Below are 20,818 nucleotides of genomic sequence, written 5' to 3' on the forward strand. Positions count from 1 at the left end.
AGTCTCAGCTCTGAGTTGTAATTTTTCAAGGCTGATCAGGGTCTCAAAATATCAGCAGACTCAAGAGAACCCTGGACTCCACCCATCACTCACATATGGGGATAGGAAGGGAGTGGCTTGTCACAGGCCACATATCCATAGCATTCAACCTGGGACTTTGCCATACCGAACACGGGGAATTTAGAGCAATTCCAAACAGCTGGGCCAAAACAGCAAGATGCTGAGTTTTGGGTTGGCTGGAATTGAGCCTAAAAGTTCTTTCATTTCTGAGATTAAAACTTACCCATTTGTTATGTGACTTAGGCACACAAGTTACTAAATCTCTCTTGGCCTCAGTTTCTTTATTTGGGATAAGAATAAAATGCCTTTATAAGGTTTTAGAGGTCTTTATAAGGTAATTGAAGTAACAGATGTCTGAATTAACACTGAAGAGAGAATCTGACATAAGAACTTAGTAAAAGACTATTTCCTTTCCTCACTTCCCCTTGCCTTTCATCTTGCTCCATACTCTGCTTAAGGACGAATTAGAGCACAGGTAACCTGAGGAAGCAGGGCTCAAAACTAGGAAAGTGAGACAGAGGGAGCACGCAGGAATGCACATGACTAGCCATTTTAAACTAAGACCTACATAGCTCAGGTTGACCTGACTAGCCTCGCCTTGCAATGGGAAAGATAAGATTTCTGATGCCCATGAAACCCATTTGGTGACTTGTTAACCCAACCCACACTTAGTAAGGGATTAACTTCTGCTGAACTCTGTGGCCTAGAAATACATATCCATAACTTCAAACAACGAGGGTTATTTTTACTTATCTGCTGGTGGTTTGCATAATTTCATTTGACCTCCCATTTTATCTTTCTTTGGTTAAAATAGTTAAAACATTCCTCCCCCCAGCACCCGTACATACACACGTACCCTTTTCATGCACCAAGAGATTAGCCTATTATTATCTACTGCCATCTTTCAGCACTATAGCCATTATTTTGAAATAAGGTTTCCAAGTAATGAGGAGCATCTTATACCAAAGTTGGTGATTACCTGACTTATTGTATCTGAGTTGATGAAAGATTCGAACTTGGGTGAGCCAAGGGTTCACCACTAGAGTTTTCTCTTTCTTGCCTTGCCCAAATTTATTCTGTTTCCACACTTCTCCTTTTTCCTTAGCTATCCAGTATAACTGGTCTTCAAAGATGTCCAGGCTGTAAGGGCGCATTGCTGCTCACCCACAGGGGAGAAATGAAACAAAAGGTTATTGAAAAGAAAACATCCAGGATACCCTAGCACCACTTGTACATCTGATGGCATTCTGCTTGAATTCTTCCCTCATACAATGCCTTGAAGCTCTGGGAATATTCAGGCAGACTTTAGACACATGGGACTGGGAAAGTGTGCTGCACTAGGAGGTCAAGAAGACAGAAATTAAACCACATTCATGTACACAACACCAGTAACAGGGCCCTAGCTCACTTTGAAGTTACTGATTATATTGCATTTTTGGAAAACAATTTATATGGCAAGATTTTATATTTTCTTTTGAACATAAGACATCTATCTGATCAAATAGGAAAAATGTGATATGTGCTGGGTCATTACAATTCTGCAGAGTCTGAACAACAACAAAAATGTTTCTCTCCTAGATATATGTACAGTTGTGCATACTGGGCAGTCTAGTAAAGTGAAAATGAATGTGTCCAGAAGCGGTAAGACCTGGATTAACATCAGTACACATGAAGCTACCTCTATGGGGGTAACCTAACAGGAAACTCAGTTATTTCAATATCTTCTGCTGAGAAGCATTTTCTTAAAAAGTTGTGTAAAAAGGACAAACAGGATTTAATTATTGCTAATGAACTCATCTGCATTTAATTCAGCAGGTGGGAGTTGGTGGGGGTAGAGGGCTGGTCTCTAAATAATTATATAAGCCATTTCCTAAAGGGCTCCTTCTTGAGAACATAGGCAAAGACATTAGAATATATTAATTAGTAATTTAATATATTACATTCAAACTCATTTCTAACCTTCCTTTGAGATGACTCTCCTATCAGTCCCATCAAATTTTATGGTTTCAATAACGTCCTCCTTGAAGTCACTCCAGTAGATCCGGTCATTGTTCAAATAATCAATGGAAAGACCAGTTGGCCAACCAAGGTTCCCGAAAACCAGGACATTGCGGGACTCTCCATTCATCCAGGCAGACTCAATTTTAGGTTCTTTTCCCCAGTCAGTCCAGAACATAAGCCTGTAACAGAAGGTTTCTTCATTGTAGCATCTCACCTGGTGGGACTTCATTACAGTAGAGCACAGGGCATTACCTACAGGGAAACCAGCTGTTTTGCTCGGGGACCTGGGTGCTCAGTGACACTGGTTTTATATTTTACAGAAGATGGGAAGCAAAAATAGGGGAGCGAGAGTGTGTGTGATTTATCCTTCCTGAAAACTGCACCTCCTTAAAAGAAATTGGCCAAAGGATGGACATTTTAGGAAAGCTGTTCGCATTTTAAGAAATATTATTGAAGGCCTACTGTGTGAGAGGCACTGTTTTGTGTTTGGGATCTGTGGGTCAAGATGGCCAGGGGGAGACCTATGTTAATTCTAGCTAAATAATGATAAGCTTGATTGGCTCATAGTACACTGAAGTTTATACACCAGACTAAACTATATTATTGGTGTAGTTAATTAGAAATCAAAGCGGCAACAGGAGGCCTAAGGTAAAGACCATCCGAGAGCATGGGGAACACCTCGGGGTGGTTGCAGAGCAGGGAATACTACTCTGGTCCCATGAATGCCTTCTCAACATTGAGACTGCATAAGGGCCTCATAAGGAAGGCTTGTGCAAAGATCTCTGAGAAGGGAGGCAACCTCTGCTCACAAGATCTGGGAGGGTCTTTGCAGATGGGAGCTGGCAAAGAGGAAAAAGCCTTGCAGGGCAGAGATCACGGAACACCTCAGGCTCTGCCTAGGTTCTCAGAATATGGAGTGATTTTAATCGTTCTATGTCCGCTATACTTGTGGTGCAGCGGCACCCTGATAACAATCGGTGGTGAACTCGGAGTACTAGTTCAGCATGTCTTAGAAGGATCTCAAGTGCTCTCCACCTGGCTATCTTACTCCTTTACCCTCCCTTTCCATACCCATAAGATCAATGAGATTGTGCACATAATAAAAGTGTTTGGAGCCCACAGCTCCAAACCAAGCATGGTTGCCATGCTTGCGTTGGTCCCCTGAACCTATGCTGTAAATTCTGTTTTTGTGTCTCTGTCTTTATTTCCTTTTCTCAATCCCTCTTCACTGCTGGGACTAAGGGCACCCATGTACGGGGTTGGGCTGGTTCCCAACAGGATCTATCAGAGAAAAAAACATACGAAGATGTCTGTCTTCATGGAGCTACTCTGTTGCCTGGGCTGGAGTGCAGTGGCACAATCATGGCTCCCTGCAGTCTCACCCTTCTGGGCTCAAGCAATCCTCCTATCTCAGCCTCCTGAGTAGCTAGGACTGCAGGCGTGTGCCACCATGCCTGGCTAGTTTTTTGTAATTTTAGTAGAGATAAGGTTTCACCAATGTTGCCCAGGCTGGTCTTGAACTCCTGGGCTCAAGCAATCTGCCTGCCTCACCCTCCCAAAGTGTTGGGATTACAGGAGTGAACCACCACACCTGGCAACTATTTTTAAGTGTATATTTTGCATCCAATGAATAATTAATTGTAGAGCAAGAGTCTATGTAAGCAAAGGTGATCTGACTTTGAAGAATTATCTAGACCAGGGCTTGCATGATTTCAAATACCTGGAGAGGAACACATATGTAAGATGAATGAGGGGAGATCCTGGTTGTGATATCAAGTGATTAGGAGAGCAAGACCCTGTGTAAGAGCTCCTGTCAGCGCCCTGGAAGGCAGACCTACCCAGTGCTACCAGTTCCTCTGATTTCCAAAGCAAGAAATACAGATTTTCTTTCTTTTCTTAAGTTTTCAATGTCAACACTACGTTTAAAAAAAAAAAAAAAAAAAAACCCTTAAAGCTCTGTGTTGTCCAAGCCAAAAGTGTCTATGGGCCATATTTGGCCCAGCAGCTGCTGCTTTGCTGCCTCTAGTCTAAACCAGGCATCAGCATAGACCAAATCTTAAATTCTGCTGAGGAATGTGTGGATTTTAGACAAACTGGGCTCCAGAAAAAATGTAGCCAGGGGCCTTTAAAGTCTCAGCAACTGGTAAATACCACCTTGTTTGGTTTTCATTAAAAATGGCACACATGTGAAAGAAGCCAGTCACAAAGAACCACATACTGTAGGATTCCACTTGTAGGAAATGTCCAGAATAGGCAAATCTATAGAGACAGAGAGCAGATTAGCTGTTACTGAGGGCTGGAGAATGGTGGCTCAGAGGAACAGGGTTTCCTTGTAGGGTGATGAAAATGCTTTAAAATTGACTGTGATGATGGATATACAGCTCTGCATATACTAAAAGCCAGTGAATTGTACACTTGAAATGGGTAAATTGTGTGGTATATGAATTATATTTTAGTAAAGCTTTTTTTTTTTTTTAAGATAATAAGCCTAGCATGGTGGTTCCACCTGCGGTCTTAGCTACTCAGAAGCCTGAGGCAGGGGATTGCTTGAGCCCAGGAGTTTGAGGCTACAGTGAGCTATATCACACCACTGCACTCCAGTCTGGGTGACAGAGAAAGACCCTGTCTCTATCAGTAAATTAATTACTTTAATTTAATTTAAATTAAGAAATATTAAATATTCTGGCTGGGTGTGGTGGCTCACGTCTATAATCCAAGCACTTTGGAGGCCAAGGTGGGTGGATTACCTGAGGTCGGGAGCTCAAGACCAGCCTGACCACCATGGTGAAACCCCGTCTTTAAAAAAAAAAAAAAAGGATTAAATACTCAAAACTAAAAAAACAAAAGGTAGGGAATGGAGTGGGAAAAACACGCAACAGGTTCACAGAATGATTTTTGTTTCCTCCATGACTTCATTTATGCTATTCCCTGAGTTCTAAATAGCCTGCCTGGCTCCCTTGCCTACCTGTGCCCAAGACATCCATCCTGGTTCCATGTCAGTCCCACTTTCTCCAGGAAGTGGCCCTCCTCACTCTCACCCATGCTGACCTCACATGTCACATGCTTTATCACCAGTTATACTAACAGTGGATCCCAGTCTTCAACATTCAGTTCCGTGCTACTTTCTCCATAGAGCTTCTCTGGATCCTTGTAAGGTGGGAGAACTATCATAGGTTTTTCAGGAATTTCCTCATCACAATTCTCCCTTTCTGGCTTATATTTTAGTCAACAATTGCTATCTAAAGGCGCATGGTATTATTTTGCCCATCTATGTAAATAAGGGATTAAAAACCTATGACTAATTTATAAATCCTTTGTACGATTCAAAGGAGTTTATATATGCAGACCACTTAGCAGAGTAGTTGGCACACAGCAAAAATATAATAAATGTTGGCACTTTTCATTGCTGCTCATGGTATTTTCAGTAGTCATCATCTTCATCATCCTTTGAACCCAGTGGCAGGTCTTATACCACAGACGCTGTAAGAAGGTTTCACATATCATATATGCTTATGCTTATAAAACTTACGGATGATGAGCCTTTCAAATGAATCATGGAATGAGGAGGTTGTAGATCGGGTCTGGAGGCCTTAGGCAGTGAAACCCTTTCTTACTCCTTTGTTAGTTCCTATCCCTCCCAGGGCTACACTGAACCATTCCAGAGAGAAAGGAATTACAAAGACTAAAATAAGAATTTCTGGCGGGGTGCAGATTACTGGCTCATGCCTGTAATCCGAGCAGTTTGGGAGGCTGAGGCAGGTGGATCACCTGAGATCAGAAGTTCGAGACGAGCCTGGCCAACATGTTGAAACACCCACCTCTATTAAAAATACAAAAATTAGCTGGGCGTGGTGGCGCACACCTGTAATCCCAGCTGCTCAGGAGGCTGAGGCAGGAGAATCACTTGAATCTGGGAGGCAGACGTTGCAATAAGCTAAGATCGTGCCACTGCACTCCAGCCTGGACAACAGAGTAAAACTCCATCTCAAAAAAAAAGAAAAAAGAATTTCTATGAAAAACAGTGAAGGGATATCAGAGTGTGATCATAATATGAGATGGATTTAAACATTAGTTACAAAGGAAAAAATTAAACAGCACACTGGAAACAGTCACATCATTCAGACCACAGAACACATTTGCATCTCCTTGCTCCTAAGATATTGTGTAGTTAAGATATAAGCAGCGATGACTAATGCTGAGGACAAGTACTCATCACGGGTTAATCTTATCAGTCAAGTATTTGTAATGTTTCATCGCTGAGTTTCTGAGGGTATGATTTAACATATGAAATATAACAGAATCAAAGTAATAGCTCATAGTGTTCTACCTACAAATACTGGCATATCTACAGAGGGCTAGACTGGTCCTACCCAAATAGGAAAATTGTTTGGGGTTATTCAAAAAACTTTTTAAAAATGTCACTATTCTGCAGCTAAACTAATATGTAAATACCAAGATATTTCAGCTTCCTGATTATCCAAATAAACATCCTGAAATGTAGAGGAAAATAACAAAAATTGTTCTCACTTACACTAAGATAATTTATAGGCAAACTGCAAATTGGAACATTTCTACAACTGGATAATATATATTTATACATATGTCATTTTAAATATTGACATATTTTGGATATACATGTTTAATTATTTCCAATGAAACATGACCAAATCCCTAGCGGAATTTCAATGAATGAGTTACTTTAAAACATACAAATGAAAGGAAACACAATTCTGCTGAAACCTTCAGTTAAAGCAGTTAAATCCACCGAGAACTTTAGAGTTCAGAGCTCTGATTTGGCAAGGAATCCATGTAACCAGAAAGATCCTCAGATGTGTTCTCAAAGGAATTTCCCCATCAGAAATGGTTGCTCCTAGATGATCTCAAAAGCATGTTATAATTCTTTTTTTTTTTTTTTTTTTTTTGAGACAGAGTTTCACTCTTGTTATCCAGGCTGGAGTGCAATGGTGCGATCTCAGCTCACCGCAACCTCCGCCTCCTGGGTTCAAGCAATTCTCCTGCCTCAGCCTCCTGAGTAGCTGGGATTACAGGCATGCACCACCATGCCCAGCTAATTTTTTGTATTGTTATAATTCTTGAAACAGTCATAGATGCTACTCCCAAAAACCTGAAGGACAATTTCAGTATAACTAGGAACAAACATTAAAAGAAACAGAATTTGATGAGAATCCAGGGAGAAATATATAGAACACTGAAGACTTCTCCAAATACTTACCCTAGTTTGGGATTCACAGCAACTGCAGCTGGTTGATCCAGGTCAGTGGAAATTAGCCACTTTCTGTACCTTCCATCAAGTTTAGCCACCTCAATGCGTTTATTCTTGACATCTGACCAGTAAATATGCCTGAATTCAGAGGGACACAGTTAAACAACTGCAAAGCCTAGAGTAATCATTACTGGGTAAGAGGTTTGAAGATGAGAGCATTTTGTTTGAAAGTTCTGGCTGGTGAGAGAGCTACTCAGATACCCATCATCAGAGCACAGTCCTCCTCTCGGGAATGCCCAGTCTCTCCAGCCAAGGAATATTTTTGGCAGGTTACAACTGGAAAAGTAAAGAACTGACGGGACTCCTGTTCACCAGCCAAAGCACCTGAATCAGGCAGCTCTGCAGTGATGGCAGACACAGCAGTCAGACTAGCCTCTGACTGGCATTATTATGAGACTCAGGCTTCTAGTAGAAGTCGCAAGGCACCATGGGCCTGGTGCGTTAACTCTGACTGCTCGTGAGTCTATTTCCTCCTCCTCAAGAAAGAGCCCCATTAGAATCAATAGGAACCTGGCATCAGCTCAAAGATGAGTGGAAACAGCCTATCAAAATAACAAACTCAGAAAGACTGTCCTGCCTTATTTCCATTCTGAGGCTGCAGGTCTCAGTCTCTTACAAGCAGAAAAAGTTCTATCACTTTCTTAATTCTCTTATTCATTAAGGCTGAGAAAGAGGTAAAACTTAAAGCAAGAAGACAGATCTGCCATTGCCTGGTTGGTTTTCAGAAGAGAGTATGAATGCCTGGATTTTGAGTTCCTGACTCTAGCACCAGTTCTCGAAGGCCCTGTTTCTTGTCCAAAAGTGCTGAATTGAGACTCCTGTTAGCCTGCAGGCACAGTGGGACCCAATTAGCTTCTTCAAAGATGCTCAAGTCTTCCAGGGATACCAGCCACATTTTTTAAAAGGTGAAAAAGAATTTATACTGCAAATGACTCTCTATTCTCCAGGAAGGCAGTGACCCCTGAATCTTCCCCCTCAAACATGTTTCCATTATTAGTTCATTTTCAAGGAATCACTTTCCCACCAATGTAACTCAGTGCAAACTTCTTCCTTGAAGGAGCTAACTTCTCCACATCTGTTTGCACCTCACACATCTACCTGATAACCCTACTTAAGGTTCTACTTAAAGACCATCCAAAATGTGTGACTGTGGTCCCTGGGCTACTAGACGGTCTATTAGAACAGAACAGACTGACATTTCTATCAACTCATCCCAAAGACTAAACAGGAAAGTCAAATTTCCAACCTGTTTTAATTATCAAGCCTGCTAAAAACACAAGATGTGGATTGTTCATCCCCAAGAGAACTACCATAGGAAAAAAAAAAGTTTCACCTCAACTGCTTTTCTGGGAGAATTGTGAGGCTGCACCATTTATTCACAAAATAAACAGTACTGCCATACTGAAAGTTAATTTTGGAATCCAGAACTCTGTTGGCAAGAATGCTGTCCTAGATACAATAGTGAATCTTAACCTGGGTGCTTTTTCAAATTTTTTCACTGCCCACAAAAAATACAGGATATGATAATGTCTCCATAACATGTTGGGGTAAGTGGAGGTAGTTGCTGGGGCTTCAGCAAGCCCAACCATAGCCCGGCTGCACCTGTGGCTGAATGTACCCATATCCAGGTCCAGCCTTACTCATGGGCCATGGCAAGCAATAGAGAACTCTAACCAGGAAAACAGAACAGATAAGTGGGGAAATGTATGGCAAATTTACCTTCCAACCCAGTCCACTGCTATTCCATCTGGCTGCATTACATATTTCAGTTTCAGGTCAACTTCCTGCACAGGATTATTGCGGCCGGATTCAAAGTTGGGGATGTAGGCACGTTTGATAGCACCAAACCTAGAGCCCTCCCCTCGCACAGTGTAATACACAACACCTACAAAGGAAGACACACAGGTCAGTTTCATATCAGAAGCATCAAGTAAAAGAAGAACTGGGGTCTAGTCTGGTGAAGTACTGTTCATTCATTGACATACCTACCTCCTTCCTCACTATTGTTATAAGGTAAATAATTCAATGACATCAGTATAATCAAACCTTAAAACCTATCAAACTTGAGCTATGAGCTACAAATGCTTCAACTGAGAACTTAGTCAGATTTAGTCATCTCTATTTAAAAGTGATTGATTTAAACATATTTCAACAAAGTGCATATTTACCCTTATTAGGATCAAGTTCTAGTTTCCAAAACAGAATGTATAGAGATAAACCAGGGCAGGCTGTTGAGAATTTCAAAGCATACTCAAGACCAGAGGCAATAAAGAAGCCATGTTAATGAGAAGTCCTGTTTTATGTATAGACGGATGGTGGACAGCAGTCATGTTAAAAGCATAGGAAGACTGCGACTGTAAAGGCATGAACTGAACGCCTGCTGCTTTCCTAGGTATGCACCATTCTTGAAAAGCTCATTGTGTTGCATAAGCTTTTCATGTTCTTTTCGTATAAAAAGAACATGAATTTTTATAGGAATCTGACTATATTAACTATCTCTCTGTTAATCAATAAAGCTGACTATCCAACTGGGTTACAAAGTCTGTGATTTGACATATGTGAAATACAACAGTATATGTGAAAATACAACAATAATAAATCCTATATTGGCGTAGTTATTGATAGTTTTCAAAGTCTTTCATATATGCTATCTCATTTAATCTTCAAAACAACTCTCAGAGGTAGGCAGGCAGAACAAGATTACTACTTTGATTTTGTAGATTAAAAAACTGAGATTCAGAGAATTGTTATGATTATTTAGGATCATAAAGGTAGTAGATAAGGGAGACTGGCATAAAAGATAAGTTTACAGGCACAGAAGACAAGTTTTCTGACTCCTACCTTACTGTCATCTCCCCCAACACCAGATAGAGCCATGAGAGATTCAACAATAAGCATTATTCATTTTTTCCTTCATTTGACTAAATTTTTTTTATCACCTACCACATAGAGTATACTAGATGTTGGGTCAGATGCTAGGCATTTAGAGATAAATTAGATTCAGTCTTTGTCTCCAAAAAACAGATGTCTAGAGGATAGAGAGATATTATGTGGCCAACTAGCATATAACTCAGAGTAGCATGTGCCATAAAATGACATAGGCTCATGGTGAGCAATCATAAAACTCTGCCAGGAGGAGTAATAGAAGTTGTCACAGAGGTGGTGACATTAAACTGGGTCTTTGAGGTGTCAGTAGAAATTTTCAAGGTATGCAATGGTAGGAAAGAACAAGATCTGCAGTATCAGTGACAGAAATTTCAAAATGCAAGGAGATGTGAGATGGTCCAGAAAGGATAAACCCTAGTGATGAGAGGAGTTTTGGAAATAAATCAAGAAAGACTGGCTGGGATACAAGGCCACACTAAAGCATCAGAAACAGGCTGGATTGGAAGAGTTTCCTGTTCCACTAATGTAACAAAATTCACTCATTAAACAATACATTCTTTAAAAGTCAACACCTTAAAATTCTATAAAGTTACTTAATATCAATGAAAGATGCTGAAGTTTATACTCACTGAGGCCTGTGTCCTCGGGATCCCAATCGTAATCAACAGCTTGGATATATTCCTCATCTTGAAGATACTCTGAGAACCTCTCAGATGAGAGATTATATTTTCGAATTCGAACATTGTCAGGCAATAGCAACAAAGGAGAGCTACCTGTAAACAAACAAGGGGCTACTTTATACTTTCCTTATATAAAGCAGAATATAAAATGCACAGCATGTACTTGCCCCTTTTTTTTAAAGAACATGAGTTTTTTGTTTTTTTTTTTCTTCTGAGACGGAGTTTCACTCTTGTTACCCAAGTTGGAGTGCAATGGCGCGACCTCGGCTCACCGCAACCTCCGCCTCCTGGGTTCAGGCAATTCTCCTGCCTCAGCCTCCTGAGTAGCTGGGATTACAGGCATGCACCACCATGCCCAGCTAATTTTTTGTATTTTTAGTTGAGACAGGAGAACATGAGTTTTTATAGGAATCTGACTATCTCTGTTAATCAATAAAGCTGACTATCCAACTGGGTTACAAAATCCGTGACTTGACATCTTGTCTCCACTTCAAGTGGAAAGCTAATATGTCTTTTAGAGACATTACCAGTTCTTTATTCTTTGTCCTTAGTGGTAGTTTGGAACAAAGCCAGACTGGGACCGCTACATAGAGTCCTCATTTTCACAGAAATGTTTTTATTTACTGACATCAAAATAGACAAGACTGCAGACATTCTATCTCACAGAAGAAATACTTTTATAGGCTTACTAAAAGTTTACCAGGAGAGTCTCATTCCTCATTCTTTACTGATAGATTTTATGACTCTTTCAGCAGGTAATCAGTTCTATGACCCAATTTAGTTTCTGGCTAATGAAAAAGTAAACCTAGTTTGTCCTTGATTTATTTTTTTAACCTAAAGCAGCTACTTAATGGTGACTCATCCCAAGATGCTCTGTCTAGAATCTTTAAAATTTAATTTACTGGCATAATATCAATTGAATCCAATTTAAGTAACTTTTAGAAGTTCATTTTATATATTTCTTCTATCTTGACATTATGTTTTATATGAGTATTCCAGTTTGTTTCAGTCATGTCCTTAGTTAAAAGATTTAAACATTTTTAAATTTGCGGCTTAATTACCAGACCAACTGTTCAAATGCCTTCAGTCTGGTTTTCATTCACCGTCAACAGTGTTTGGAAGGTCAAATATTTAAGTATGTTAGTCAAATGTATGCTTTAAAAGCTCAATTTGTATGAAGAAATCGAACAGCTATTTTGGCCATTTGCTCTTAATTTACAAAATAAAGTGCTATTTTCTTATCAAGTTCCTTAAACCCTAGTATGAACTTCAAATTCAAAATAAAGACCCATGCCTCTTAACTAGGATAGGATGATTTAGATCAGGCCTCTGGGATTTAGAGTATAATACTTCTGACTTACATTCTTTCTTTTTATCAGGCCTGATTCTCAGATACTGGCATCAACCTAAAGTATAAAACTCACGATTGAAGTTATGACAGTGCCAGACTTCTTTCTGCCTGTGATCAGTAGCCCATGAACAATAAAAAGCAGATATGTCAGCAGAGTATCCTTGATTTGCCCCAATTTGTGAGCCATCTTGGACTCCTGGGCCTCAAATCTTATTCTCAGTGAAGTGGGAGCTAGAGGGCCTTGTTACTTTCCTTCTATTGATGACCATCCCTTAGGAAAGCTTTTGCTGTTGTTTGAGCCTTAAGGAAGATGACCCCTTGTCAACTTTCTGAAGTTTTTATCAAGCTGGACAAGAAGCTAAATCCATTAAAATAAGTAACACCTGACTCTTGTTTTAATTGCTACATATTTGTTGGGGGATGTTGCTATTGTTTTAAGCTGGCAGGGGAGGAGAGAGAAGGACAGACTAAAGATGTGTCGGAAGAGAAGTAGCTGGAGAGTTAAAAAAAAAAAAAAGAAAAGAAAAACTCAGAATCTAAAGTTTCTTTCCTCATATAGTGTACTCATCAGTATTTATTTCCCCAAAAGTCAATTAATCCCGGCATGAACCCATCATACCCTCAGCTGCACATCGTTTTCCAAGGCGGTCACTCATAGATGTGAAGCCATCAGCACAGACACACTCATAACTTCCTTTGGTATTTCTGCAGTGCTGGGAACAAATCCCAAATTGCTCACATTCATTGATATCTGTAGGTAAAATAAAACCAAATATGCAACATCTGCTCCCATGCATTCTTTAGAGACCTTACTTCTGTTTAAGGTCCAGCAGTGAGGAACAAGAAGTGTACAGATGAAAATAAGCAATGATACAAACATTTGTGAAACACTAGGTTTCAGATACTGTTCCACATGCTTTCCAAATATTTTCCTCGTACAATCCTGCCAAAAGACTGTAAGAGGTATGGACAATTAAGCCCACAGTTCCAAAGCTGATAAGCAATGGAGACAGGATTTAAACGGTATGACTCTGCAATAGCAGAGCACATTCTCCCTTTCAGAAGGCACCTGTTGTGTTGTATTTTTCCGTTGTCCCTTCCCTTCTGCTAACCAGCTTCAGGAACAGGAGACATTGATTTGGTTTTCAATTGAGTTCTTAAGCTTCAGGTCCAAAATGAACGCTTAGAAAATCTTCTGACTATGATGTAACATGAGTTACAAACAGTAAATTCAAATGGTAAAAGGCACCTAAAATCATGCTCATCACTCACCATCTTGATAAGCTACCTTCTGACTCCTTACCTTACAATTCATCTATGTCTAGTGTAACTGTAGGTATGTAACAAATATGTGTTGTTTGACATCCGATGAAGAAAGCAAGCCTAGTTTGTTTCTTTTAAAGACTTTGATTTCACACACTGGTGTAATAAGCAGCCATCATCACCAAGGCCTTTATCATTCATATTGATTCCACAGACTTTACTGAGCACACAGTATCTGACAAGCACTTAGGTAGGCACTGGTCAGATGGCATGCATGCAGGCAGGGGGCAAAGCAATTCTTCAGTAGTTTAATTACCTAGAACCATGAAACCATGAGTATGGATGGCACCATTGGGGGAATTAAATAGTGATTTATTTAATAAAAGGGAATGCGTGGAGAACCTTAAATGTAAAGTTCACCTAAACAGGAATTGGAAAAAATATACTCTACCTAAACAGGAAGTTCTGTCAAAAACACTGGCTTCGAACCCGGCTGTACAGGAGCAGATAAATCCTCCTTCATTTAATTGGGTACAGTTTTGCTCGCATATATTTTCAGCACATGTTCTTTCTTTTCCTATGTCTGAAAAACAAAATCACAGCATCACAAACCAGATCAGCCACAAATAACAGTCAAGTGGTGTAACAAAAGGAGCACCTACCCATAACCAACTATAGGACATCTTAAAATGACACCTTTCCACAAGCCTTGGAGAGGACAGAGGGCTCTGGGTGAATCTGGATTCCTATTTCTGATAATGGCCTGAATGCCATTTATAAAAATGCATAAAATATTAAAACCTTGAGGTAATTTTCACATTATATGCCGCACTCCCAGGCTGATCCTCAGAGCATCCAATTCTGGACTCCAGAACTGTGAAGCCTGATACTGTTCAGCTATTACCACCTGCTCTACTATCTTTAATCCTATTGCAGATAGATAGATAGATAGATAGATAGGCACGTATAAATAAAAGACATAGATACTTGTAGGTTAGAACAAAGTTACAAACAGGAAGAAACTATAAAATTTTAAGAAGACTATAATTTGCCTAACATTGACCAATTGATTTTATATATATATAAAAAACACTTGATATACATACATATATATGTATATATACATATATACATATACATGTATATGTGTACATAAACACATATATGTACATATGTGTACAAACATGTACACATATACATGTATATGTGTGCATACATTATATGTGCATGTATATACATCAAGTGTTGACGCATTTTACTGCACTCTGGTCAACACTTTATATACATACATATATATGTATGTATATATATGTACAGATATATGTACATTTTATATAAAATGTACAAAATTCATATAAAAGAAATTTTATAGTTTCTTCCTATTTGTATATATATACAAAAAACACTTGATATACATACATATATATGTATATGTATATAGGTCTGTATACATATATAGACATATATGTGTGTGTGTGTGTGTGTGTGTGTGTGTGTATATATATATACACGTCTCTGTCTCCATCAATCCTCAAACCTAGGTCTTACAGAAAAACTGGTGAAGATATATATATATACACACACACACACACACACATATACACACACACACACACATATATGTGTGTGTATGTGTATATGTGTGTGTGTGTATGTATGTATATCAAGTGTTGACCAGGGTGCAGTAAAATACATAGAATTCTAAGTCATACTGCTCTTAGAGCCATAAATCAGTACACATGGAAAGAAATTTTGTACTATGTATGTATGCATCAAGGACTTAAAAATATTCATACTTTTTTACTCAGTTATTCCATGTTAATGAATTTTCCCTTGAGAAGGAAAAAAAATATGCAGTATGATTTATGTTTAAGGGTTATAACAATATTTATAATTAGAACATTTTGAAAACAAATTGAATGTATGTTCAGTGATAGGGAATAAATTATGGTATAGTATACTTTAACAAATTTAAGACATTACTGATGCACCATTACTTTATGTTACACTAATGTAGAAAAAGTCTGGAACACACACTAACATGTTATTAATTGTAAGATGTATCTTGGTTTCAAAGATGTTGAAATATAAAAAAATACACCTAGAATCAATGTTATTATTATCTAGCAATGTTATTATTATCATTTAGCAATGTAAATGATGAATTGCTATGCAAGTATTAAAATTTATAGTTTCAAATGATACTTTGACACGGGAAATATCCATAACAAATTGAAAAAATTGAAAAGCTCCAGTTAGTATAGAATATTGCTTAATTTTTTTAAATACTAAGAAATATTTCTTGCATACACATATGCAAAACAAAAATGATGTAAATGATGAATTGCTATGCAAGTATTAAAATTTATAGTTTCAAATGATACTTTGACACGAGAAATATCCATAACAAATTGAAAAAATTGAAAAGCTCCAGTTAGTATAGAATATTGCTTAATTTTTTTAAATACTAAGAAATATTTCTTGCATACACATATGCAAAACAAAGATAGCAAAAGTACACCAAACTTTAAAGGTTAGTTCTCTCTTAGTGAAGGGATTCAAATGATTTTTACTTTTGATTGGTAGTTAACTTTCACAGTAAACAAAACAAAACAAAAAAACCCAACTCATGGTTTTTTTTGTAGAGCCCATATGAATGATCCTTGTTATTCTGGGATCTAGATGTTCCAGGATAGACTTTTAACAGCTCACACTCTACCCTAACACTTCATGGTTCATCATTGCTCCAAGATCTTGTCTCTACCAATATCTATCCAAGCTGTCTGGCTTTCATCCTTGTCATTCTTATCAGTTTGCTTCTTTTATCCTCAGTCTCCATCTATCCCCAAACCTAGGTCTTATGGAAAAACTGGTGAAGATGAACATAGATAGTGAGTGATAATGGGGGAAAGAGAGGCAGTGGTTATCTCCATTAAGGATTTAAGCTTCATCTACCTCTCAAATAAAAAGTTTCCTGGTCATAGGCTTATAAATATTTTAGCCAAAGAGACTATAGTATCTCCTGGTTCAGTCCTTTCAAATCAAAATAGATTTTTATCTATCTGTTTTCTATACACAATGAGATGAACTTAATCACCTCCAGAGTCCTTTAGGTATAATGAGCACATCAGTATATGTGGTCTGAATAGACTAAAAACATTGAGTTTCAAAAAGAAAAATAATCAAAATAAAGTACAATGAAATTCAATGGAATGCTGCCCTTGGAGTGCAGACTTCAAAACTGTACACAGGAAAGCATTATAATAAATATCCTAGCCTTTTTTACAGGAGCTCTTAACAACTATACATTGCTAAATCATCTATTTAGATTTTTTTTTCATGAACCATTTTCAGCATTGTGTGTCTTTCTAAGAATTTGTTCACTACATGTAAGTTGTCTAATTTACTGCCATAAAATTTGTCATAGTATTTCCTTACTATCTTTTAAATTTCTATAAGGTTAGCAGTGATGTCCCCTCTACATTGCTAAATGAATCTGACCTATGTTTATTACCTTGGACATCGAGACAGTCACATAACCTCTATGAGTTTCATATGCATCACTAGACGTTGTAATTTCCTCCCAGCTCTGAAATCTATAAAGGGATTGGGCATCCCAGGAGTCAAGAATTTCTGGACCAAATGATCCACTGAATAAGTCACACTTTTATGAAGCAAGAGTCTTTAACAAGAGCAGAAAACACACAACACTACGGGATTCTTTCTAAAATGTGAGGGCTTTCTCATAATTGCTTTTCATTTGAAAATGATCACCATTTTAATCCGTATAACTATTTCCCCAAACCCAGACATATGACACTCTATTTATAAAAGAACTACTAATACAAAAAATTAGCTGGGCATGGTGGCGCGTGCCTGTAATCCCAGCTACCCAGGAGGCTGAGGCAGGAGAATTGCCTGAACCCAGGAGGCGGAGGTCGCGGTGAGCCGAGATCGCGCCATTGCACTCCAGCCTGGGTAACGAGAGCGAAACTCCGTCTCAAAAAAAAAAAAGAAGAAAGAAATACCCGACTTTCCATTTTATGAAGAAGGAGTAAGAACTACCAGAGAAACAGCAAGTCACTCTATCTTTATGATCACATAAATAGTATTTGTTACCTGAGGTTAACATCTTTCCTTTATACCTGAATGGTGCTTAAAAAAAAAATGCTAATATATTTTCATTCCTTTATACCTGAAGGGTGCTTAAAAAAATCCTAATGTATTTCCAGTTTGTCAAGAGACTAGATTGTAGGTGCTCTCACTACAAAAAAACAATTTTTTAAGATAATTATGTGAGATAACAGATATGTTAATTTTCTTGACTATAACACTTCATTACAGATGAGTATATTAAAACATCATGATGTACACCTTTAATTTTAAAAAAAACAAATGTGTGTCCCAAACACCTCAGTGATGCTTTTGGAGAAGAAGAAGAGGCAGAAGGAGGGGAAGGAGGAAAAAAAAGAAGAGGAAGAAGAGAAGAAAGGAGAAAAAAAATGAAAGGCAAAACAGCACCCAAGAACTAGTATTTTAAATAAGAATTCTATGCCTCAAATTATTGGCTCAGAGAAATAAGACTGAATTCCATATCACATATCCACTTAATATCTGAAAAGAGAAGCTGCATGCACACCTGAATTAATGTTCATGCTACTTATTTCCTTTAAAAAAAAAAAAAAAAAAACCTGCTACTAATTAAATGCCATTTGAAAAGAAAGTACTGTAGTTGATTTTAAGCCTTTTAACTGGCACAGACAACTGAAAGAGAAACCAGTGCTTGACCACTAGACCCAAGTCCAATTTGGAAGTACTCCAAACTCCTGGAACTGTTCACCTATCAGCATCTGGGAGTCAGAACCCAAACCTGCCATTCAGTTTTGTAAATTCTATCATGTTCAGCTTTTAAAATATTCAATCAAGTCACTTCATTCTGTCAATAACTCTAAGTCTCACAGAAAACGCATGTGAAATAAACAGCAAGTCAACTCAATATGGCTGGTTATTCAAACCCCTTTGTAACTTATGCAGGACAAAAATTGACAGAAAATCTTTTAAATGCCTAAGAAAACTATCAGTTAAAGTCCAAGAAGTTGAAAGCACATGGAACTCACTAGGATGACTAAGTCACAGGCTCCTAGAGTTTGAAGAATGGTCTCCTTTTTTCTGTGAGGAAACCAAAGACTGGTGAGGTCAGTATGTGACAAAGTGGCAAAGCTAGTGTCAGGGATCCAGAAGCCAGCCCTCCTAACCTGGACTCACACGACTGCTCCAATTCTGCCTCTGCCATTCTGTGTGACTTCGAGCAAGTTACTTAAGCTCGCTTACCTTTATTATATAGACAGACAATAAAAACAACTCAATGGGGCTAACTTGAGTAATACATTAGATAACATATATAAAAGCACTTTATAAGTCATAAATGGATTACAAAGGTGTGACTTAGTAACATGTCATTCCAACATTTCCATCAAAATATTGAGCTAGAATTCTTCCTTGGTTATGGTGTTTTTTGGGGTTTTTTTTTTTTTGAGATGGAGTTTCACTCTTGTTACCCAGGCTGGAGTGCAATGGCACCATCTCAGCTCACCACAACCTCCGCCTCCTGGGTTCAAGCAACTCTCCTGCCTCAGCCTCCCAAGTAGCTGGGACTACAGGTGGGTGCACCATGCCCAGCTAATTTTTGTATTTTTAGTAGAGACGGGGTTTCACGATGTTGACCAGGAGGGTCTCGATCTATTAACCTCGTGATCCACCCGCCTCAGCCTCCCAAAGTGCTGGGATTATAGGTGTGAGTCACCATGCGAGCCCCTTGGTTATGTTAATCATCCTTTTCACATAAAAAGTGCTCCCTCTACTTCGTTTTTGCTGTTGTTGTTTTTTGTTTGTTTTGATACAGGGTCTCTTTATTGGCCAGGCTGGAGTACAGTGGCACAATCACAGCTCACTGTAGCCTCTACCTGCACTCAAGTGATCCTTCCACCTCAGCCTCCCAAGTAGCAGGAACTAGAGGTGCATGCCACTACACCCAGCACATTTTTACATATTTTGTTAGGACGGGGTTTTACCATGCTGCCTCAGCTGTTCTTGAACTCCTGGGCTCAAGTGATCTGTCCGCTTCAGCCTCCCAAAGTGTTGGGATTACAGGTGTGAGCCACTGCACCTGGCTACTCCCTCAACCTTAAAAATAAAAATCAATGTTCCTTCCAAAGTCCCCTGTGGTGTTCCCTTCTTGATCAACCATCCTCAGAAGCTTTTTCAAGTACCAAGGATACTGCATTTGGCTTAAGATTTGTTTTTAATGTGCAGATTAATAAACAAAATATGTAGCCTTAAGAGGCACCCAGTGAACTGGAAACAGGATGTGCTCTGCAGTGAAGCAGACCAGAGTTCAAATCCTGACTCAGTTTGTTTTTTTTTTGAGGTGGAGTTTCGCTCTTGTTACCCAGGTTGGAGTGCAATGGCGCGATCTTGGCTCACGGCAACCTCTGCCTCCTGGGTTCAGGCAATTCTCCTGCCTCAGCCTCCTGGGTAGCTGGGATTACAGGCACACACCACCATGCCCAGCTAATTTTTTGTATTTTTAGTAGAGACGGGGTTTCACCATGTTGACCAGGATGGTCTCGATCTCTTGACCTCGTGATCCACCCGCCTTGGCCTCCCAAAGTGCTGGGATTACAGGCGTGAGCCACCGCGCCTGGCCTCTGACTCAGTCTCTTAATGACAGTAAGATCTGGCCAATTCATTCAACCTCTAAGTTTGTTGCCTCATGTGTACATAAAAAAGAGATAACAATACCTAACTCATAAAATTGCTACCAGGCACACTGAATGTTTGACACAATGTCTGGTCTAGGATAAGCACTCAATCACAGCTAGCTATGGGCTTGACTGGAATTCAAGCAAAAAGTAAATTCAAGAAAATGTGGTGAGTGTCTACATTATGTTATTGCATGCTTTAATTAAGTAAACCCGAGTTACTACAATGATGTATAAAAATAAATGTTTACTTACTGCAACCCAGTTCATCAGACAAGTCACCACAGTCATCAGCATTATCACACACACTGTCATGTGGAATGCAATGTCCATTGCCACACTTATATTCATATTCTGTACAAGGTTTCGGGGTGGGTTTTCTACCTGTAACGTAAGAATGAGTTAAAATCAAAACTTTTTCTTTTATGAAGCAAGATGCTTCCTTCTATGACAGAGACAGTTTGTGCTTACCAAATAAATAAGTGCTTCCCTACATTTCCCAGTCTCCCTTGCAGCTGGGTTAGAACCATGG

At 38.9% G+C, this 20,818-nt stretch overlaps 1 protein-coding gene across 1 annotated transcript in view; it reads right to left on the minus strand.

Moving 5' to 3' along the window:
• The window catches only part of LRP2 (LDL receptor related protein 2), a 224,482-nt gene that overhangs the window by 16,382 nt on the left and 187,282 nt on the right, over window positions 1-20,818 (minus strand). The window contains exons 63-70 of the mRNA XM_064373346.1: window positions 20,542-20,670; window positions 13,977-14,108; window positions 12,882-13,013; window positions 10,861-11,004; window positions 9,065-9,230; window positions 7,295-7,423; window positions 2,020-2,240; window positions 1,040-1,216 (exon numbers count right to left, since the gene is read on the minus strand). Coding sequence (XP_064229416.1) covers window positions 1,040-1,216; window positions 2,020-2,240; window positions 7,295-7,423; window positions 9,065-9,230; window positions 10,861-11,004; window positions 12,882-13,013; window positions 13,977-14,108; window positions 20,542-20,670 — 1,230 coding nt within the window. The remainder of the gene's footprint in view (window positions 1-1,039; window positions 1,217-2,019; window positions 2,241-7,294; window positions 7,424-9,064; window positions 9,231-10,860; window positions 11,005-12,881; window positions 13,014-13,976; window positions 14,109-20,541; window positions 20,671-20,818) is intronic.

This window comes from Aotus nancymaae, unplaced genomic scaffold (assembly GCF_030222135.1).
Source record: "Aotus nancymaae isolate 86718 unplaced genomic scaffold, 86718_ANA_hifiasm-v0.15.2.pri h1tg000008l, whole genome shotgun sequence".
Lineage (NCBI taxonomy): Eukaryota > Metazoa > Chordata > Mammalia > Primates > Aotidae > Aotus > Aotus nancymaae.